Source organism: Lepidochelys kempii, chromosome 6 (genome assembly GCF_965140285.1).
Source record: "Lepidochelys kempii isolate rLepKem1 chromosome 6, rLepKem1.hap1, whole genome shotgun sequence".
Lineage (NCBI taxonomy): Eukaryota > Metazoa > Chordata > Testudines > Cheloniidae > Lepidochelys > Lepidochelys kempii.
The window spans coordinates 61,396,987-61,421,024 of record NC_136385.1 but is presented as its reverse complement, the minus strand read 5'-3'; the positions used below and the strand labels follow the sequence as shown (position 1 = coordinate 61,421,024).

Below are 24,038 nucleotides of genomic sequence, written 5' to 3'. Positions count from 1 at the left end.
ATTCCCAACCCCACCCCAACCCCACAGCCCTCACTCCAACCCTCTGCCCCAGCCCTGAGCCCCTCCCACATCCCAAACCCCTCATCCCCAGCTCCGTTGGGTCACAGGCATCAACAATTTTCTTCAGCTGGGTCACCAGAAAAAAAAGTTTGAAAACCACTGTTCTAGACCATTAATGTTGATTTTCTTGGAACACAGGGGGAGACCTGCAATGGAAGAATGCTAATGGTGTGTCACTATTTAAAAAGGGAAAATGGAATGACCTGGGTAATTGTAGGCTTTCCAGCCTGACATCAATCCTAGGCAAAATAATGGAACACTGATAAAGGACTCAGAGAATTAAAGGATGGTAATATAATCAATGCCAACCAACATGGGTTTATGGAAAATAGATTTTGTCAAATTAATCTAATATTTTTGGAGAGGATTCTAAATTTGATTGATAAAGGTAACAGTGCTGACATACTAAGATTTCTATAAAGCATTTGACTTTGCACCGCATGACCTTTTGATAAAGAAACTAGAATACAAATTAAACTTGGCACACACTAAATGGATTAAAACCTGGCTAACTGATAGGCCATCACTGAGTGGGTGCATTTCTAGTGGGATCACGCAGAGATTGGTTCTTGGCCCTATGCTAGTCAGCATTTTTACAAATGACCTGCATCATGACCACATAATCATTATTGACTGAATTTGCAGATCACAAGAAGATTGGTGTAATGGTAAATAATGAAAAGGGAGGGTCACTGATACAGAGAGATATGGATCACTTGGTAAGCTGGCACTTGGCAGTACCAAACAATATGGTAAAATGTAAAGTCATATGGTTAGGAACAAAGAATGGAGGACATATTTACAGAATGGGAGACTATCCTGGGAAGCAGTAACTCTTTTACTTGTGGGTCAAGAATGACATTCAGCTGAACCTGACCTTGCAGTGCAATGCTTTGGCCAAAAGGGCTAACGAAATCCTTGGATGTATAAACAAAACAACATCCAGAAGTTATTACCTCTGTATTTGGCATTGGTATGATAACTACTGGAATATTCTATCCACAATTCAAGAAGGATATTGAGAAATTAGAAAGGATTCAGAGACGAGCCAAGAGAATGATTGGAAAACATCTCTTACAGTGATAGATTCAAGGAGTTTAATCTATTTAATTTAACAATAGAGAAGGTTAAGGGGATTTGGAAAAACTGACCTATGAGGAAAATAAGCTCTGGAATAGGCTTTTAAACGAGGTTGTGAAATCCCCATCATCGGAGATTTTTAGGAATGGGTTGTACAAACACCTGTCAGGGATGGTTTAGGTTTACTTGGACCTGCCTCACTGCAAGGGGCTGGACTTGATGACTTCTTGCAGCTTCTTCTAGCCCCACATTTCTATGATCATAGTCTATAAGGAGAACAAACATTTGATAATGGGCTCTTCAATCTAGCAGATAAAGGTGCATCATGACCCAATGGCTGGAAGCTGAAGCTAGGCAAATTCAGAGAAGAAATAAGATACACATTTTTAACAGTGAGGGTAATTAACCATTAGAACAACTCAGCAAAGGTTGTGGTGGATTCTCCATCACTGGAAAGTTTTACATCAAAAGTGGATGTTTTTCTAAAAGATATGCCGTAATTCAAAAAGGAATTAATTCAGAGAAGTCCGATGGCCTGTATAGTAAGAGATCAGACTAGATTATCCCTTCTGATTTTTAATTTATGAGTTGACAATTTTAAAAGGATGCTGAAAAATTCAGGAGGGTGCAGAACAGAGCCACAAAAAGTAATTTGAGGGCTGGAGAAAATGCCATACAGCAAGAGACTTAAAGAGCTCAATCTCTTTAGCTCATCAGAAAGAAGATTGAGAAGTAAATGTATAAGTACCTTCACAGAGGGAAAATGCTGAGTATGCAGGATTTCTGTAATCTAGTGGAGAAAGACATAAAAGGAACCAATGAGTGGAAACTGAAGCCAGACAAATTCAAGTTAGAAATGAGGCAAAACATTTTTTTACTGCGAGGGTGATTAATTATTGGAACAAACTGCCATATCTTTAGGTCTTCAGATCAAGACTGGAGGCCTTTTTGGAAGACATGCTTTAGCCAAATACAAGTTATGCTTGAGTCAAACACCAATTGTTGGACTCAATACTAACATAAGTGAGTGAAATTTAATAGGGCAAACTAGATGGTGTAACGGTCCTTTCTGGACGTAATCTCTATGAACGTGTTATCGTCTATCAGACACACAGCCCAAGTAGTACTCCCCCATGATTGGACATTGACCAAGCTGTTGTGTTTAGGGCCCATTTCACTAACTGGGCCCTGTGTACTTTCTATCTAAGCTTCTATCTGAGTAGGCTGCAACAGTCTGTTCCCTTGGGTTCTGTGGAGCATTTTCTGGGCACAGGTTTTCTGTCTGTTACTACTTCATGGAAATGAGAGCACACAGTCCAGTAGTTCAACCCGCCAGGAGCAGTGCCTTCAGATTCCCCCCAAAACTTACTCTTCAGGTAGCACAAAAATATATAGATCTAGACAGAATAAACGCACTGGTATGCACCTCCTTGCCTCAATTTCCTTACCATTCTGGAGAGTTCTTTGGGTTTAGGTCAGAGTCCTCTGAGGAGTCCAGGATCCCCCTCCTGAACGTGGTTTCTCTCCAGAATCATGGTGTTTCTCTCACTCACCTCTGCAATTGGTGCCCTTCCACTTCTCTGTTCAAGCTTCCTCTGCGTCTCTAAGTCAGCTTTAACCCCCTGCTTTGTCATTTCTATTCCTCTGTTCTACTCCTGGTTTTCCCAAGCCCCTGCAGAGAAACTTGGTTGAACTGGTTTCAGAGTAGCAGCCGTGTTTGCCTGTATTCTCAAAAAGAAAAGGAGTACTTGTGGCACCTTAGAGAAGTGCATCCAATGAAGTGAGCTGTGGCTCACGAAAGCTTATGCTCAAATAAATTGGTTAGTCTCTAAGGTGCCACAAGTACTCCTTTTCTTTTTGGTTGAACTTGTTTCCCTAGTCTTCAGCCACCCCATTGTTCCAAAGTGCTTCCATCTGAATAGGTGATCCACATCACTGTAGCTAGCTGTTCTGGGAAGGAGTGCTACAGCCCTGAAAGCAGATGGCTGACTCCACATTCACACTGAGGCATATCATGATACAATTTCATAATTTCATATCAACAGGAATCCATAAATTGTACATAGATTCACCAAATTCTCTTCTGAAGAGTTTAGAAGAAAATGTATGAATATATTGTACTATGTGAGAAACATTACATGATGAACTAATTAGAGACAGTGAGCCAAAGTCTCTCCTGGTACAAAGTATCTACCAGCACTTTCAACATTATGGTTTACTCCTTATCAGTTTGTCTATACTAGAGTTTTTACAAATTGCCAGTTAATCTGAGGTAGTTAACAGATTTATAAAGGCTCATCTGGAACTCCCCAAATGTTTGTTCCAGACTACAAATGTTTGTAATTTATCCTAGGGAGCAGCCTCAGAGAGGCTTCCTTGCCCTTATGAGAGCAGGCTGTACCATGCCTAGTAGTTTTCACAAATGTTAAACTGAAGTTTTTTCACTGCAGAACTAGGAAAGTTCATTGAAAGGGCATTCCAGCTGATCACCACAGGTGCTTTGCAGCTAACCAAAAGGTCAATAACCCAGTTGGGCCTTTTTGAACTAGCTGTTCTTTCAAAAGAAAGAAAGATAGAAAGAAAGAAAGAAGTGCTCAGCAAAGAGAACAGGTCTCAGCATGCAGTACTCCATCCTGGTCTGAACAGTTTATCCCCATTGCCTATTGGAATACATAGTCTCCATGGTCTACCCATCCATATTATAGAAAAAGTGGGGTCCTGGGTAGAATCATAGGATAGGAGCAGTTACAATAGATAATGGACAACTCTAAGGGGTATGCTTTGGTCACCCCACGGCCTTCTTCCATCTGTTGAGACAAACCCAGTAATCTGAGGACATTAGAAGCATTGCCAGGTTCTCGGATCAAGTGACAAATATTCCATTAGGCCCAGGAATTAATACTTGCTATCTATAGCAAGGTCACTAGTAAATCTACTCGCAGATACAAAAGCGCAGCACCTTTCCCAGCCAGCAGTAGCTTTTTGAGGACACTATTAATATGAATACTATGCAGCACTCTACACCATTTGAAGCTTATTTACAACCATTCTTTTCATATGCTAATGAGTGACACCAGATCTTCAAAGAGAGGGGAGAGATTTCACTCCTCTTGCCAGCATAGCCTTGGCAAACTGTCCCTTGAAACAGAAGTTTTCAGTGAGGGATTGCAGCCAAAGAGAGGGAATGCTGGAGAAGGCAGAATGATGTGAAAAGAATGTCTGCAATTTTACAGGGAGAGGGACCAAGCTGCTAGTAATTCAGAGGTGGTTACGTTTTAAACAATATGATGTTATTCCATCAAGCCAACCATAAGGGTGTCAGAAAAGTCCCAGGATAAAGAGGCAGCGCTTTCCACCTTTAACTCTGAAACCTTATCTTTTGATATTATAGCTTTAATTGCATCATTACAGTGCTTTTTTCTACAACTTAAACAGGCATAAAACAATTCTACTACTGTGTACTAATTAGTCTGTATGCCAGACAAAGCCCTGGTCTACACTAGGAGTTGAGGTCGAATTCAGCAGTGTTAGATTGATATAACCCTTCACCCATCCACATGACGAAGCCCTTTTTTTCTACTTAAAGGGCTCTTAAAATCTATTTCCTTACTCCACCCCCAACAAGGGGATTAGCACTGAAATCGGCCTTGCTGGGTCGAATTTGGGGTATTGTGGAAGCAATTAGACGGTATTGGCCTCCGGGAGCTATCCCACAGTGTTCCATTGTGACCGCTCTGGACAGGACTCTCAACTCAGATGCATTGGCCAGGTAGACAGGAAAAGGCCCGCAAACTTTTGAATTTCAATTTCCTGTTTGGCCAGCATGGCAAGCTGCAGGTGAGTGCAGAGCTCATCAGCAGAGGTGACCATGATGGAGTCCCAGAATTGCAGAAGAGCTCCAGCATGGACCGAACGGGAGGTACGGGATCTGATCACTGTATGGGGAAAGGAATCTGTGCTATCAGAACTCTGTTCCAGTTTTCGAAATGCCAAAACATTTGTCAAAATCTCCCAGGGCATGAAGGACAGAGGCCATAACAGGGACCCGAAGCAGTACCAAGTGAAACTTAAGGAGCTGAGGCAAGCCTACCAGAAAACCAAAGAGGCGAACGGCCGCTCCGGGTCCGAGCCCCAAACATGCCACTTCTATGATGAGCTGCATGCCATTTTAGGGGGTTCAGCCACCACTACCCCAGCCATGTTGTTTGACTCCTTCAATGGAGATGGAGGCAACATGGAAGCAGGTTTTGGGGACGAGGAAGATGATGATGATGAGGTTGTAGATAGCTCACAGCAAGCAAGCGGAGAAACCATTTTTCCCGACAGCCAGGAACTGTTTCTCACCCTGGACCTGGAGCCAGTACCCCCCAAACCCACCCAAGGCTGCCTCCCGGGCCCGCCAGGTGGAGAAGGGACCTCTGGTGAGTGTACCTTTTAAAATACTATACATGGTTTAAAAGCAAGCATGTTTTATGATTAATTTGCCCTGGCATTTGCGGCTCTCCTGGATGTACTCCCAAAGCCTTTGCAAAAGGTTTCTGGGGAGGGCAGCCTTATTCCATCCACCATGGTAGGACACTTTACCACTCCAGGCCAGTAGCACGTACTCGGGAATCATTGTAGAACAAAGCATTGCAGTGTATGTTTACTGGCGTTCAAACAAGATCTGTTCCTTATCTCTCTGTGTTATCCTCAGGAGAGTAATATCATTCATGGTCACCTGGTTGAAAAGGGTGCTTTTCTTAAGCGGACGTTCAGAGGTGCCCATTACTGCTGGGCTGTTTGCCTGTGGCTGAACGGAAATGTTCCCCACTGTTAGCCACGGAGAAGGGGTAGGGGGGGGAGGGGCTAGCCATGTGGTAGGGGGAGGCAAAATGCAAGCTTAGAACGAAAGCACATGTGCTATGTATGTAATGTTAACAGCAAGGTTTACCGTGAAAGAGCGTACCCATTGTTCTAGAAAATATGTCTTTTTAAATACCACTGTCCCTTTTTTTTTTCCTCCACCAGCTGCATGTGTTTCAAGGATCACAGGATCTTCTCCTTCCCAGAGGCTAGCGAAGATTAGAAGGCGAAAAAAACGCACTCGCGATGAAATGTTCTCTGAGCTCATGCTGTCCTCCCACACTGACAGAGCACAGACGAATGCATGGAGGCAGACAATGTCAGAGTGCAGGAAAGCACAAAATGACCGGGACGAGAGGTGGCAGGCTGAAGAGAGGGCTGAAGCTGAAAGGTGGCAGCAGTGTGGTGAGAGGAGGCAGGATTCAATGCTGAGGCTGTTGGAGGATCAAACTAATATGCTCCAACGTATGGTTGAGCTGCAGGAAAGGCAGCAGGAGCAGAGACCGCAGCTAAAGCCCCTGTGTAACAAACCACCCTCCTCCCCAAGTTCCATAGCCTCCTCACCCAGACGCCCAAGAACACGGTGGGGGGGCCTCCGGCCACCCAGCCACTCCACCCCAGAGGATTGCCCAAGCAACAGAAGGCTGGCATTCAATAACTTTTAAACTTTTAAAGTGCTGTGTGGCCTTGTCCTTCCCTCCTCCACCACCCCTCCCGGGCTACCTTGGCAGTTATCCCCCTATTTGTGTGATGAATTAATAAACAATGCATGAATGTGAAGCAAGAATGACTTTATTGCCTCTGCAAGCGGTGATCGAAGGGAGAAGGGGAGGATGGTTAGCTTACAAGGAAGTAGAGTGAACCAAGGGGCGGCGGATTTCATCAAGGAGAAACAAAGAGAAATTTCACACCGTAGCCTGTTCAGTTATGTAACTGGTTTTCAAAGCTTCTCTGATGCTCACCATGCCCTCCTGTGCTCTTCTAACCGCCCTGGTGACTGGCTGTGCATTATCAGCGGCCAGGTGATTTGCCTCAACCTCCCACCCAGTCATAAATGTCTCCCTCTTACTCTCACAGAGATTGTGGAGCGCACAGCAAGCAGTAATAACAGTGGGAATATTGGTTTCGCTGAGCTCTGAGTCAGTAAACTGCGCCAGCGTGCTTTTAAACGTCCAAATGCACATTCTACCACCATTCTGCACTTGCTCAGTCTGTAGTTGAACAGCTCCTGACTTCTGTCCAGGCTGCCTGTGTACGGCTTCATGAGCCATGGCATTAAGGGGTAGGCTGGGTCCCCAAGGATAACTATAGGCATTTCAACATCCCCAATGGTTATTTTCTGGTCTGGGAAGAAAGTCCCTTCCTGCAGCTTTTGAAACAGACCAGAGTTCCTGAAGATGCGCGCGTCATGTACCTTTTCCAGCCATCCCACGTTGATGTTGGTGAAACGTCCCTTGTGATCCACCAGTGCTTGCAGCACTATTGAAAAGTACCCCTTGCGGTTTATGTACTCGCTGGCTTGGTGCTCCGGTGCCAAGATGGGGATATGGATTCCATCTATGGCCCCACCACAGTTAGGGAATCCCATTGCAGCAAAGCCATCCACTCTGACCTGCACATTTCCCAGGGTCACTACCCTTGATATCAGCAGATCTTTGATTGCGTTGGCTACTTGCATCACAGCAGCCCCCACAGTAGATTTGCCCACTCCAAATTGATTCCCGACTGACCGGTAGCTGTCTGCTGTTGCAAGCTTCCACAGGGCTATTGCCACTCGCGTCTCAACTTTGAGGGCTGCTCTCATCTTGGTATTCTTGCACCTCAGGGCAAGAGAAAGCAAGTCACAAAGTTCCATGAAAGTGCCCTTACGCATGCGAAAGTTTCGCAGCCACTGGGAATTGTCCCAGACCTGCAACACTATGCGGTCCCACCAGTCTGTGCTTGTTTCCCGGGCCCAGAATCGGCGTTCCACCGCACGAACCTGCCCCTTTAGCACCATGATGCCTGCATTGCCAGGGCCCGTGCTTTGAGAGAAGTCTGTGTCCATGTCCTCATCACTCTTGTCACCGCGCTGACGTCACTTACTCGCCCGGTTTCGCTTTGCCAGATTCTGGTGCTGCATGTACTGCGGGATAATGCGTGTGGTGTTTAATGTGCTCCTAATTGCCAAAGTGATCTGAGCGGGCTCCATGCTTGCTGTGGTATGGCGTCTGCACAGAAAAAAGGCGCGGAACGATTGTCTGCCATTGCCCCGACGGAGGGAGGGGCGACTGATGACATGGCTTACAGGGTTGGCTTACAGGGAATTAAAATCAACAAAGGGGGTGGCTTTACATCAAGGAGAAACAAAAACACCTGTCACACAGAATGGCCCCCTCAAGGATTGAACTCAAACCCGTGGGTTTAGCAGGCCAATGCTCAACCCACTAAGCTATCCCTCCCTCTGGTATTTCAGGCAGGACTTCATGGAGGGAGGGAGGGAGGGGGAGCAAATGAATACAAAACAAATCTGGTCTATTTCTTGTTTTGATCCACTCCATCTATCTTTTAGATCTTTGGCTGGCAGCAGACGGTGCAGAAGGACTGCAAGCCATCCACATCTCCTGGATGCTCAGCAGAAGATGGTGCAATAGGACTGCCAGCCATCCTCATCTCCTGCCTGCCTGGCAGAAGATGGTATTATAGGACCTCTAGCCATCCACATCTCCTGCCTGCTCTCCATAAGATGGTACAATAGGACTGCCTGCAGGACTAAAGCGAATGACCTGGTCGAGTCACTCCTAATTTAGTCCCTGCACCCATATCTGCCCAGGCGCTCCTGACCGACCTTACCGAGGTGACCAGGAGCCCCTCAGATATGATGAGTATGGTTTTCAGGCCTATTGTACCATCTGCTGCCACAAGGGAATGGGTTGCTGCTGCTGTGTAGCAATGCAGTACCGCGTCTGCCAGCATCCAGGAGACATACGGTGACAGTGAGCTGAGCGGGCTCCATGCTTGCCGTGGGATGGCATCTGCACAGGTAACTCAGGAAAAAAGGCGCGAAACGATTGTCTGCTGTTGCTTTCACAGAGGGAGGGAGGGAGGGAGGGCAGGCCTCATGACATGTACCCAGAACCACCCATGACAATTTTTTTTGCCCCATCAGGCATTGGGATCTCAACCCAGAATTCCAATGGGCAACGGAGACTGCGAGAACTGTGGGATAGCTACCCACAGTGCAACACTCTGGAAGTGGACCCTAACCTCGGTACTGTGGAAGCACTCCGCTGAGTTAATGCACTTATAGCATTTTGTGTGGGGACACACACACTCGACTATATAAAAACCATTTCTAAAAAAACAACTTCTATAAATTCAATCTAATTTCATAGTGTAGACATACCCAAAGACAATCCTACATTTGATCTTAGCCAAAAGTCCAAGAAGCAACAAAGAAAATGCAAATCATTTATTTACAAAAGGACTCCTCATCCTGCGAGACACACCTGGAAGTTGGTCTCATCACCCAGGCTAAGAAACAAAACAAAAACAAAAATCTAAAATCCTGATAGGATCCAATGAGATCCAAGGAAGGTGAGCAAAGGAGCATGCTTCCCCATCTACTGCCTCTGCCCCACATCTTTACCAATTCTGCTGCATCTCTTTCAGCCCTTCCTTTCTATCTCATATTAATGGGCACTGTTTCAAAGATAATGGGTTCAATATTCTAGTTCTTCTGGGATAAAATAGGTGAGTGAGTGTGCCACAGATATACTGCAGCAAAATTTATGCACAATTGAGAAACGAATGCACAATCCATTTTATTACTGTCCTAATCTCCCCGTGGCAGGTGTTTCCTAGAGCTTCTGGCATAGAAATATGAAAGGCACAGCCTATGGTAATGGGATAAAGAAAGAGAATGGGTCCTTTATGAAAAAGATAGTAAGTTAATCAAAAGGGAAATGTTGTAGGTAGAACACCCCCCCAAAGGGCATCTGCCTTCACCATCATGTCTGGAAGAAAGCAAAATAGTTTATGCTCAAGTAATAGTTCATCCTGCCCATGTAAACCTAACAAGAAAACAATTGTAATGATATTCAAAGATGGTAAGCACCTGTAGCTCTCATTGATGTTGGTGGGGTTTGTGAATGCTCAGTGCCTTTCAGACTTAGACCACATGACGTTTTGGATAAACTCCCTCCTGATCAGCTAATCCACCAGCCTTGATTTTGCAGAAAATGGTCTGACAGACCCTGATCCAGTGTCCACAGAAGACAATGGCAGCCTTTCTATTTAATTCAACGGGGTGCTGTATCAGGGCTTTTATCCAAAAGAAATATATTCACAGCACTAATCTTTATAAATCTATGGTACACCCACACCTCGAATACTGTGTGCAGTTCTGGTTGCCCCATCTCAAAAAAAGATATTTTAGAATTGGAAAAGGTACAGAGAAGGGCAACAGAAATTATTAGGGTTTTGGAACTGCTTCCATTTGGGTAGAGATTAAAATGACTGGGACTTTTCAGCCTGGACAAGAGATTACTGTGAGTGACACTCTGTATCTCAGAGTAGCATCCTGGAACCCTCATATTCACCTCTGTAATATAATTATGATATGTTTTGTACAAAGTATGCCTTTGGACTATCATTTTAAAAGTCTTGATCTGATGAACATTAATATCCTGTTGGATTGTATGTGAGGTTATGAAGTTTTGCTCTGTATGTTACTGAAATATGTTGTGAGCACCTTTCAGGTACAACAACGGAGTAGTCAAAAAGAGGTTAATGGTTCATCAACATTCATCAAGGAAAGAATCCACTATCCCAGGAACTGTATACGATAGAGACTTCTCAGAGAGCACATGTAGACAATGGAGACTGCTTGACCAAGGGGGACTGCTGGATCCCCATGTCAGAGCAAAGGTCTTTCCAGCATGCCAGAAGAAACTATGGAAGAGTGGAAGTGACATCATCACTTAGCCTCATTCTCCACACAACACCACCTGGAAACACATCTGGAGGACAAAAGACGTTGAACTGGGAGAGGGGGGTCCTGGGCTGGAAGGCAGTTCCAGCCTGTGTATTGAAGATCTATGACCTGGTCATAGATCTGTGACAGATGTTTGTACCATCTGTTAGGGTGAGACACTGCATGATTAAAATCCTGTTTAGTTTGTAGAACTCACACTGAAAATTAATCTTTATTTGTTAAGTAAGCATTTTTGATCTCTACGCTTGCTACTTATAATTGCTTAAAATCCCTATCTTTCTGTGATTAATAAATCTGTTTTATATTTTATCTAAACAGTGTGTTTTGGTTGAAGTGCTAGGGAAATCTGCTAAGGTTACAAAGGCTAGTACACCTCCACTTTCCTTTCTAGAAGTGGAGAAATGGATAATGAACTTATGGTGGTCAAGCATCTGACCAGTGCAATATGGTACAGTTTTGGGGTGCAAGACTGGGGATCTGGGGGGCATTGGCTGGAACCTCTCTAGTGCTGGTTCATGGGTGGCTGGGGAAAGCATTCATGTAACTTAGTTAGGTGTGAACCTGCCTGTGGATGTCTGTGTAAGTGCAGTATCTGCAAGAGGTTTGTGGCTTGACACAGCATCAGAGTGAGACACCTCAGGCCCGTGGGACTGAGGGCTTAGTGGTCCCACAGCCCAGGTTGCACCCCAGGAATCCCATCACAGTGACTAAGGGGGCATATAATAAAGTTATATAAAATAATGAATGGGGTAGAGAAAAAGTGTTATTTACCCCTTCACATAACACAAAAATCTGGGGTCACCCAATGAAATTAATAGGCAGCAGGTTAAAAACAAACAAAAGGAAGTATTACTTTATATTATCCACAGTCTACCTGTGGAACTCATTGACAGGGGATGTTGAGACCAAAACTAAAACTGGGTTCAAAAAGGAATTAAGTAAATTCATTGAGGATAAGTCCATCAGTGCCTATTAGCCAAGATGATCAGGGATGCAACACCGGGCTGTAGGTGTCCTAAGCCTCTAGCTACCAGAATCTGGGAGTGGAGGACAGCGGATGGATCACTCGATAACTGCCCTGTTCTGTTCATTCACTGTCTGAAGACAGGACACTGGGCTAGATGGACCATTGATCTGACCCTGTACGGCCATTCTTATGTTCTGTGACATTTTTAGTGGAAAGAATCCAACATAGTAGCTCATTCCTTCTGAGAGTCCACCAAAAACCCAAGTCTAGGGAACTGCAGGGCACAATGACGTTTTGTTTTTTGTAAACAATGAGAATTTATATTAATTCAGCATTACAAAACAGTCAAGAAAAACATATCGCCTGATGCACAGGAGCACCCAGTGAGATGCTGTGTTCAAAAGCGCTAATGTAATCCTTGGGCTTGGTGAAGAGCCCCAAGAATGATTAAAGGATCAGAAAACATACCTTAGAACAATAGACTGAAAGAGTTCAATCTATTTATAAGTTACAAGGTTTTTTTTTTAAGTATTAATTTAAATAAAAAAAAATCAAATTTAAATATTTTTTTAAATCTTCAATTTTTATTCACTCTGACTTCCACCCATTGGATCTTGTTATACCTCGCTCTGCGAAACAGAAGAGCCCACTATCAAATTTTTATTCCCCATGTAAATACTTATAAACTATGGTCAAGTCGTCCCTTAACCTTCTCTTTGTTAAATTAAATAGATTGAGCTCCTTCAGTCTATTGCCGTAAGGTATGTTTTCAAATCCTTTAATCATTTTTGTGGCTCTTCACCAAACCTAAAGATTACATTAGTGCTTTTGGACACAGTGTCTCACTGGGAGCTCAGTTTTCTTCACATGTTCCAAGATTTTTTTTAAATAGTCTTTGTTTTGCAAACACAGAGATATTTCAGCCTAAAAATTAGTGTTTTTCAAAAATCTGTAATAACCTGAAAGTAGGTGCTTAGAAAAGATATGGTTTCATAGTTCCAGAACCACCTCTCAGTGGAGAGCAAACTCATCTCAGAAATCAGAGGTAGAAGAAACTTAATATCTCATTGAATTAATTCCCTGCCGTTCAGGATTTCCTCCTATAGCTCATTTATTGGTGCAATCTAATTTTAAACTGACCATTACTGAATGATAATGTATTTTAATATAAATACCTTTTGCCAAGTTTGACTTCTTGTGTTGCTTGCTGCCATATTACATACAAATGGAAATTCAGAGGTGCAATAAGCACTTTCCTAAGATGGACTAACTTGGCAGCATCTGAAGTGACCAATAATTTGATGTTTTTGTAAATATGATAGAGCATATTTAGCACTTACCTAAGCCCTTTTTCATGCTCAAAGCAGTTTACAAACATTAACTGATCTGTCAGCACAACATTCCTAAGAGAAGGCAGTGTGCTGAGGTCTGTACTCAGAAAAAAGTTTGCCTCTGCTTGTAACATACATGTGTTTTGATTTGTAACCTCCTTCCATCAAAACTGACCAAACCATTACAGGTTACCTTTACAGCATCACATCTCATTCACATCACCCTGATTTCCGAAGACAGGTGACAAAAAACATCCCTTGTTTCCCTTACATGCCTGGACCCAGCCCCAGCGATGACAGGTGCACTTTCTGATTGCCAGTATCAGACCTGCAAACCAGCAAGGTCTGAGACCACTCTACAGAAAAATACTCACCTTTAACATTGCATTTGTTGTGCAGGGTGCAGCAGACCATAATCACACAGACGGCATTGGCCACACTATCATCCAAACGGTTTGGTGGGCAGTGTCATCTTCCCTTCCGCCTGCCACATGCGCACTCCACTATCATCCTGCAACTTTTGAGCGTGTAACTGAACCTTGTCTTGCAAGGCCCTCTGATATCAGGGTATGGATTCATGAGCTAGGGCAGAAGTGCATAGGTGGGGTCCACCAAAACTACAGCGGACACTAACACCCCACTGATCACGTCATTAGGAGGAAATAAGGTCCTTGCTTCTCCCAGCAGGTAGACTAGATCGCCTAAGCACCGTGGCCTTGTGCACCTTGACAGTACATGTTTCACGAACCTGCTTCTGGTCGATCAAGGAGTGCAGAATCAGGGAGTACTACCCTTTGTAGTGACAATCACTTGCCCCTTCTGGCAAGCAAATTATGGGCACATGTATGCTATCAATGGCCTCAGCGTAGTTTGGAAATCTCATCCTCTGAAAACCAGCAATTATTTCAGGCACATTTTTAATGCCCACCACCCGTGGGTATCCCACAATGTTAACTGCCTCACAAATCTCCATTACCGCAACACCAACAGTTACCTTTTCAATACCAAAATGGTTTGCAGCATACCTGTAGCTGTCCAGGGCAGCCAGCTTCCAGAGTGCAATTGCAACCACATATATACTGGTAAAGCCTCCCTCAGTCGAATGTTCTGGCACCAGATGGTCAAGACAAGCAGCTCACACAGCTCCATGACGGTCTGCTTCCTTTTGTGTAAGTTTTGGAGCCACTACTGGTCTTCCCAGGTCTGTCTGATGATGTGGACCCAGCATGCTGTGCTGGTTGTCCTGCATCCTTCGCACCAGTCTACACAGAAATTGCAGTATTCATCATTGCTGTTCAGTCTGCTGTGAACCTCCATCCAAGTCCCTTCTGCATCTCAGAAAGTACTCCTGAAATGTTTCCAGCAACTTGCCTAACAGCGACTCTGGTACTCACCCACAAGCAGAAGCAGCTCATCTAGTGGATCCATGGCTTGTACCCCAGTTGAAAGAAACAGAAGTGCGGAACATGCAGAGCCAGAAGTGCCTCAGCTTAAACATAGTGGGTGTGACAGTGCACCCCATAAGGCTTTATGGAAATATGCTTATGAATGTGTGTGTGTGTGTGTGTATATATATATATGTGACATAACTGGAATATGTTTTATACTACATATGCCATGTAACATATCTATGTAAAGGTTATGATCTATTGAATATATTCATCCTATTTGTATGCATGTGTCATTATTGTATTTGAAGTTACGAATATTGGCTGTATACTTGTTTGATTTTAAATAACCTTAGTAAGGCATTTGGTCAGCTTCTTTAGAAAGGAATTTGCAAGTTAAGTGCCCAATCAAGAAGCACTTAACACACAATGGCTCTTGGAAGGCTCCAATCCACATAAGAAGTCTACATGAGGACGTTCAAGGTAGCATGTGAGCAATGGCTGCTGCCTGTAAAAACTGAGTCATGAATGGACATGTGACTTGCCCAGGTGACTCCAAAACTCCATCTTGGAGCTGGACGTTGCATAGGAGAGAGGAGGGGGGTCTCCATCCACAAGAGAAAGTCTATTTAAACCCATGGGAGACCCCCTCCGTTTGGTCTTCAGCTGGCTAAAGAGATAGCCTCTCCATCCTCAAAGATACCTGAAAGAAACTGGAACAAAGGACAGTAACTACAGGGGGTGTGAGTGATTGCTGGACCCAGACTAGAAGGAGACTAGTCTGTAAAAGGAAGCTTACTGGAATTCCTGTACAGGGTGAGGTTTTATCTGTATTCAGTTTTCTTAGACATAGACTTGTGTGTTCCATTTTATTTTGCTTGGTAATTCACTTTGTTCTGTCTGTTACTATTTGGAACCACTTAAATCCTACTTTCTGTATTTAATAAAATCACTTTTTACTTATTAACCCAGAGTATGTATTAATACCTGGGGTGGGGGCAAACAGCTGTGCATACTTCTCTATCAGTGTTATAGAGGGCGAACAATTTAGGAGTTTACCCTGGAAGCTTTATACAGGGTAAAACAGATTTATTTGGGGTTTGGACCCCATTGGGAGTTGGGCATCTGAGTGTTAAAGACAGGAACATTTCTTAAGCTGCTTTCAGTTTAAGCCTACAGCTGTTAGGGAACATGGTTCAGACCTGAGTCTGGGTTTGCAGCAGATTAGCGGGTCTGGCTCAAACCAGGCAGAGCACTGAAGTCCCAAGCTGGGAGGGCAGGGAAAGCAGGGGCAGAAATAGTCTTGGCACATCAGTTGGCAGCCCCAAACAGGTTTCTGTGATCCAACCCATCACAGCAGGCTAAAACCACTTCTGCACAGGGGTCTAGGAAGGATAAGTTCTCCCACAACACATCACAAACCAATTCCTAGAGCAATTGAAGCTGGTGAGGCACTAAGAACCCTGGGATATGCCCCCAGAAATCCAAGCATTAAATATGTATAGCTGTAATGTCACTATGAATGAGAGTATACTGTGTATGGCATATGTGGCTCTGCAGTGTGGAGTAGTGGAGGCAGGCTTGGCTAAAGCGTGACCCAGGTACACACTGCAATGCAGCGATAGCTTAAGTGACTTGCCCAAGGTCACACAGGAAGTAGCTGAAACACAGAATAGAACCTGATCTCCAAAGTTCTTGGCTACTGCCCTAACCACTGGACCATCTTTCCTTTTTCATTTCTGCTGCCAGAGCTACTCTGGATTTTAACATGTGATCTCTGACATTGTGATAGACAGTCAGGCCTCTAAGCCACCAACATTATTCTTTCCACTGGCCAACTGAATCCCTAGCAACAGCTGATTACTTCCCTCCCTTATGTATTAATTTCCTCCCGCACCTAAGTCCTACCTCTCTCTGGCTCCATCTTATAAGAGTTCAGCTTAGCCAGCCAGGACAAGTCTCTCCTTACAACACAATACATCCCCCCTCCCCAGTGATTTACTCCAGTTCTGGTAAAGTTTGCCAGGTCTCAGAGGTACGTCTACACCAGTGGTTCTCAAGCTAGGGCTGCCACTTGTTCAGGGAAAGCCCCTGGCGGGCCGGGCCAGTTTGTTTACCTACTGCGTCCGCAGGTTCGGCTGATCGCAGCTCCCACTGGCCAGTTTGCCACTCCAGGCCAACAGGGGCTGCAGGAAGGGCAGCCAGCACATCCCTTGGCCCACACCGCTTCCCGCTAATAATAAGACTGTAGCGTGGCTGCAATTTTCCTGCAGCTGAGCTGCAAGTAACAGACAAACTGTACTTTCACAATCTTTGTCTATTCTGTTTTGGTTAGTTTTGACTAAAAAAAAAAAAAAAAAAAAAACAGGATTGGACCTCAAGGACTACTATTTCTAACCGACTTTCCTTTGCCCCAAAAGTGCTTTTAATACCATCTGAATAACTTAAAATTAAGGATTTTCCCTTTAAATGACTAAACCAAAATAAATTAAGTTTTATTTATCTTTTTACATTTCAAACGCTTTAATAATTTCCCCTTGCTTTGTGTGTGTATTTAATAAAGGGTTAAAATATTTTTATGGAGGGAAGAAAGCTGAAGCTTTGTGCAAATCCCTAGCTACAACTGTTTTACGTTGTTCCAGTAAAACAGGGTTTTTATTAGCACGATTTATAGGGCAGGGGTGACCAGCCTGAGAAGAGCCAGAATTTATCAACGTACATTGCCAAAGAGCCACAGTAATAAGTCAGTAGCCCTGCATCAGCTCTCCCCCACCTCCCACCCACCGGCGGCCCCACCAATCAGTGCCTCCCAGCCCAATCAGCCGTTTCGTGGCATGCAGGGGTGGAGTGGGGGCAAGGCCTGTGGCAGAGCCAGGGGTTGAGCAGTGAGCACTCCCTGGCACATTGGAAAGTTGGCGCCCATAGCTCCAGCCCCAGAGTCAGTGCCTGTACAAGGAGCTGCATATTAACTTCTGAAGAGCCGCATGTGGCTTCGAGCCACAGGTTGGCCACCCCTTTTATAGGGCATCATTAGGTGGTTTCAGCTTCGGCATCCTGAACCAAAATTGTGGGTTCAGCGACTATCTGGTTCAATACAACAGGAAGCAAGCATCCTCCCCAGCTTACACACTGATAAGCTGACATGTCAAGTTTAAGTGGCGTGCCCAAAGCTACAGAGGGCATCAGGATTAGAATACAGGAGTTTCCAACTTCCACTCCTTTGCTCATTCCACACTTTATCATCCCATGGCCACAAAGAGAGCACAAAAGTTGACATCTTGGGCTTCTCATAAATTAAAATCTGTGTCATACACTTAGGCTCCAGCTCTCTACACTTTGTCTCACTTCAGATGGACTAATTGATCCAATTTATGTCCTTACTGAAAACAGAAATACCCATCAGAGCATGCAATCTCAAGTCCACTTTAATTTGAATTCTCTTGCACTACAACAACACGAACACAAACCACAGTGAGTTAGCAATGCAGATAACAAGCACCTTTCTTCCAATAAGGACAGGCCAAGGGAAACTAAAGGAGAATAATCCTTACTTTTTAGTGCAAATATGTACTATAGATGGACTGTTTCCCTTAGTAACCATGTCTAATTGCTGCATCTGCTAAAGCTGGTAGTGTTCATTATCTGAGAAATAGCTGGATAGCATTTAACTGGAATTTTTCCCATAACATTAGTTCTGCAGGCTTTCCGCAGATGTCTTAACTGGGCTTCCAAAGGAAATTGCTCAAGAGATTATAACTTGATCTTAACACCTCTCTACTGATGGTTTTTAACTCCTCCTGTTTAATGTGGTACAGTGGAGCATTCCCCTTTGTTTCCTCTGGTAAATTGCTATCATAAAAAACTGTAAAATGGAGGAAAGTTCACCGGGGGAAGAAAGCCATATTAGCAACGTCTCTTGCTCAAGGTTTATTCATGAAGGTTATAGGGGAATACAAAAAGAAAAGAATTTAGCATTACCAGAATGACTTTCCCTGCTTGGGGTTCAATGCAGTACTATGAATCAGGTATTCTCCACCTCCGTTTCCCAGGTAGTCATTCTTATAGACTTTCCCCGAGCACCTGTCCAAGGGGAATGGGAGCTGGAATAAGTACTTTGTTCTCCAAATTGTGTCTCTTCCTCCTGTCAGAGGCACCTTTCCAGTAATTCAGAAGAGGAGCCAACAGGAATGATACCCACAACTGCTATTTCTTAGAAGTATCAGTGCAGCTGCTCTGCAACATAATGAAAGTCTCTTTACAAAGGGCTCCAAAATCCCACCTCATCAGGCTTGAGACCCAAAGCTTGGCCTTAAATCTGCTTTTCCAAGTAAGCAGCACTGCACTTCACACCCAGTTTAGGCTCTTGGCTTTCTACATCTTGTGACTTAAGAAAAATAACTCAGAAGATGGTTATTCAGGGAATAGACCTGCTTAGGAATCCTCTCTCTAGTCCCTAATTTAAGTGAGAAACAGCAAGTGGACTGGGCCTAATGGGAGGAGAAAACAGTGTTTCATAGGGTTGTCTCTTGAGGACAGTTGTGCTTTAGTGAGAATATGCTGATTATAAGACAAGGAATATGCAAACAGAAGCATTTCACAAAAGGAACTGTTCTGGTTTTAAAATGAAGGAAGACACACAAACAGTTAGGTAGCCAAGAAGCATATATAGTACTTGCTACTTTGGGCTCCCTCAGAAAGGGGAATTTATCACCAACCTTGATAGAAGGCAGGGAGTGTACTGATCTGAGGGACCACCTTTAGGAGGCGAAACTTTATGAGTAATTTATAGAATCATACAAATGTAGGGCTGGAGAGGTCATCAAATCAAGTCCCCTCTGCTGACAAAGGATCTAGACTAGGTGTTCTCAAACTGTGGTCCACGGACCACCAGTCATCCGCAAGCTCCATTCAGGTGATCCGCAGATAGTTCCCTCTAAGGTGTGTGCCTGGGTGGCCACACACAAGAGAATGAAGGGCCACCTACCTACTTAGTGGAGCCACGCAGGCAGAGCTCCACTAATTAGGTGCCTGGACCCCGGAGAAGATGCACATGAAAGGTGAGGTGGTGGCCTTTGGGGGGGAATATGGGGTAGGTGGGAGGGGGCAGTGAGGTCAGAATAGGGGGTGGGGAAAATTTGGGATGTGCAGGGCTGCAGCAGCCAGAGAAAGAGGTGACTTTCCCCAGCTCCAGGGCTGTGGCTGCCAGGGAAAGACCCCCCCCTCCTTCCCAGCCCCAGCTCAGAGGCTGCCACGACAGGGGGTAGAGGGAACATCCAGCACATTAGAAAGGTAGACTATTGATATTAAAATATGAGTTGTGTGCTTTTATTTGTAGAATAAAAAAACATTTATGTTTGTGCTTTTATCCAAAATGCTTTACAATGGTTAGCGAACAGTACAAACAACATTTGGAAAGATCATTAAGTGATCCGCCGAGACCCTCAGCAATTTTCAAGTGGTCTGTGGAAAAAAAGTTTGAGAACCACTAACCTAGATCATCCCTGACAAGTGTTTGTCTAACACTTTAACCTGTTCTTAAAAACGTTCATTGATGTAGATTCTACAATCTCCCTTTATAACCTGTTCCAGAGCTTAAATATCCTTATAGTTATAAACTTTTTCTTAATATTGTGACAAAGTTCCTCCTCTACCTTGGTGGGTCTTGCGCTTATTGGCGGATTTGCTTGCCTTGGAGCTTCATGGCAGCCCTCAGCTTGGCCGTTTTTCTGAACCCACAGTCCAGGTCGACTCCTCCTGTGTCTGACCAGGAGTTGGGAGGTTTGGGGGAACCTGGGCCCGCCCTCTACTCCGGGTTCCAGCCCAGGGCCCTGTGGAATGCAGCTGTCTAGAGTACCTCCTGGAACAGCTGTGTGACAGCTACAACTGCCTGGGCTACTTCCCCAAGGCCTCCTCCCAACACCTTCTTTATCCTCACCACAGGACCTTCCTCCTGGTGTCTGATAATGCTTGTACTCCTCAGTCCTCCAACAGTATGCGTTCTCACTCTCAGCTCCTAGCACCTCTTTCTCCCAGCTCCTTACACGCATACCACAAACTGAAGTGAGCTCCTTTTTAAATCCAGGTGCCCTGATTAGCCTGCCTTAATTGATTCTAACAGCTTCTTGATTGGCTGCAGGTATTCTAATCAGCATGTCTGTCTTAATTGTCTCCAGAAGGTTCCTGATTATTCTGGAACCTTCCCTGTTACCTTACCCAGGGAAAAGGGACCTATTTAACCTGGGGCTAATATATCTGCCTTTAATTACTCTCTTGTAGCCATCTGGCCCGACCCTGTCACAATATCTAACCTAAATCTCCCTTGCAGATTTAACCCATTACATTTTGTCCTACCTTCAGCAGATATGGAGAACAATCTATCGCTGTCCTCTTTATAACAGCCCTTAAGATAATTGAAGACTTATCAGTCCCATCTCAATCTTTTCTCAAAGCTAAACATGCCCAGTTTAACCGCTCCCATAGGTCAGATTTTCTAATGTTTTATAATTTTTGTTGCTCTCCTCTAGACTCTATCCAACTTGCCCATATCTTTCTTAAAGTGTGGTGCCTAGAACTGGACACAGAACTCCAGGTGCCTCGGTGCTAAGCAGAACGGGACAACAACTTCCCATTTCTTACGTATGACACTCCTGTTAATACACCCTGGAATGATATTAATCTTTTTAGCAACTGCACCACATTGTTGACTCAGTCAATTTGTGATCCACTATAACCCCCAGATCCTTTTCAGCAGTATTACTGCCTAGCTAGTTATTCCCCACTTCATAGTTGTGCATTTGATTTTTCCTTCCTGTGTGTCATACTTTGCACTTGTCTTTAGTGACTTTTACCTTGTTGATTTCAGACCAATTTGTCAAGATTAGAGCTGTCAAGCAATTAAAAAAAATGGATTGCGATTAATTGCTCTGTTAAACAATAGAACACTATTTAAATATTTTGGATGTTTTCTACATTTTCAAATATATTGATTTCAACTACAACACAGATTACAAAGTGTACAGGGCTCACTTTATTTTATTACAAGTATTTGCATTATAAAAAAGAAAAGAAATAAGTGAATTGAAAAATGCTAATACAAGTACTGTAGTGCAATCTCTATCATGAAAGTTGAATTAACAAATATAGAATTATGAACAAAAAAATCTGCATTCAAAAATAAAACGATGTAAAACTTTAGAACCTACAAGTCCACTCAGTCCTACTTCTTAGTCAGCCAATCGCTCAAACAAGTTTGTTTACATTTGCAGGAGATAATGCTGCCTGTTCCTTGTTTACAATGTCATCTGAAAGTGAGAAAAGATGTTTGCATGGCACTGTTGTAGCCAGCGTCGCAAGATATTTATGTGCCAGATGAGGTAAAGATTCATATGTCCCTTCATGCTTTGCCCACCATTCCAGAATACATGCTTCCATGCTGATGAAGGGTTCTGCTCAATAACAATCCAAACCAGAACATGGGTAAAACAGAGCAGGAGACATATAATTCAGTCACAAATCTAATTTACACATTTTTTTAATGAGAATCATCAGCATGGAAGCATGTCTTCTGGAATGGTAGCCAAAGCATGAAGGCGCATACGAATGTTTAGTATATCTGGCATGTAAATAACTAGCAATCCCGGCTAAAACAGTGCCATGCGAACGCCTGTTCTCACTTTCTGGTGACATTGTAAATAAGAAGTGGGCAGCATTATCTCCCATAAAGGTAAGCAAACTTATTTGTCTTAGAGATGGGCTGAACAAGAAATAGGACTGAGTGGACTTGTAGGCTCTAAAATTTCATATTTTTTTGTTTTTGAGTGCAGTTATGTAACAAAAAAATCTACATTTGAAAGTTGTACTTTCATGATAGAGATTGCATTACAGTACTTGTATGAGGTGAATTGAAAAATACTATTTTTTATCATTTTTACAGTGCAAATATTTATAATAAAAATAATATAAAGTGAGCACTATACACTTTGCATTCTGTGTTGTAAATTGAAATAAAATATTTGAAAATGTAGAAAAACATTCAAAATATTTAATAAATTTCAATTGGTATTCTATTCTTTAACAGTGTGATTAAAACTCATTAATAGCGATTAAATTATTTTGAGTTAATTGCGATTAATCGACAGCCCTAGTCAAGAATATTTTGAATTCTAAACCTGCCCTCCAAAGTGCTTGCAACCCCTTTCAACTTGGTGTTATCTGCAAATTTTATGAGTGTACTCTCCATTCTATTATCCAAGTCATTAACAAGAATACTGAATAGTACCAGACCTAGGCCAGACCTCTGCAGAACCCCACAAGATACATCCCTCACATTTGACAGTGAACCATTGATAACTACTCCTTGAGTATAGTCTTTCAACCAGTTTTGCACTCCCTTATAGTAATTTCATCTTTACGATATTGGTGTTAGCTGATAAAGTCAATCTTGATCCAAGGCAAGAAATGGAAAGGCTTATATCACTAATCCATTGCTGCATGGTAAAGAATTCCCATATATGAGGGGCTGGGGGGGGGATGCAAAGAAGGGGAGGAGCTTTATCATTAATTTGGTACAGACTAACAATGTGGGGCTACTGGAGAGATAGCAAACAGGACAGCTATCCTGACTTGTGCCTTGTTTGGATGGTGGAGATTTTTAAAGGCCCAGCACGGCAGATGGTAAACGTGTTAGAATGTCTAAGGGACTAAAATTAGAACAGGAAAATTCTGAGTGACTTTGAGATTAGCTTTGTACAAGTTTGCTTCCTCACCAGAGCCAAAACACATATTACATCATTCTATCCAGATCACGCACAACCATCTGCAAATCTTAGTGAGCCAAGGATCACTTGAAAGCTTTTTAAAAGAAAGAAAAAGGAGTGGGCATTTAAAGTCCTTAAAATAATTTAATCTTTGCAATATTGCTTAATAGTAATGTGTGTGTTTTTCTACTTCTCTAATAGCAAAGGCAACTTACATTAGTAGGTAAAGTATGGTTTGTGGCTAAAGCACAGGACCAGAAGTCTAGAGATCTATCTTCTACTCTAGGCTTTGTGAAAAGGAGTACTTGAGCTACAGCTCATCACGAAAGCTTACGCTCAAATAAATTTGTTAGTCTCTAAGGTGCCACAAGTATTCCTTTTCTTTTTGCGAATACAGACTAACACGGCTGCTACTCTGAAATCTAGGCTTTGTGTGATCTTAAGCAAGCACTTGACTTTTTCCATGTTCCCAAACTGTAAAACAGGAATAATATTGACAGGAGTGGAGACACAGAATTCCTTAATACTTGTAAAATGGTTTGAGATTTTTGGATGGCAGATGCTAGAGAAGGAAAAAAGTGTTATTAATCAGAGTTTTGAAGTTAGAACAGGGCTCACACTTGAGATTCTTTATGA

The 24,038-nt window shown here is 43.3% G+C and overlaps 1 protein-coding gene across 5 annotated transcripts in view; it reads right to left on the bottom strand.

The window, feature by feature from the left end:
- The window catches only part of CSTPP1 (centriolar satellite-associated tubulin polyglutamylase complex regulator 1), a 145,953-nt gene that overhangs the window by 55,398 nt on the left and 66,517 nt on the right, over positions 1–24,038 (bottom strand). For 4 of the 5 annotated variants that reach the window (XM_073348274.2, XM_073348273.2, XM_073348272.2 and 1 more), the window contains one exon: positions 1,889–1,930. The exons of the other annotated variant lie outside the window; for it this stretch is intronic. In XM_073348274.2, the coding sequence (XP_073204375.1) occupies positions 1,889–1,930 (42 nt within the window). The remainder of the gene's footprint in view (positions 1–1,888; positions 1,931–24,038) is intronic. 5 annotated transcript variants of the gene reach the window in all.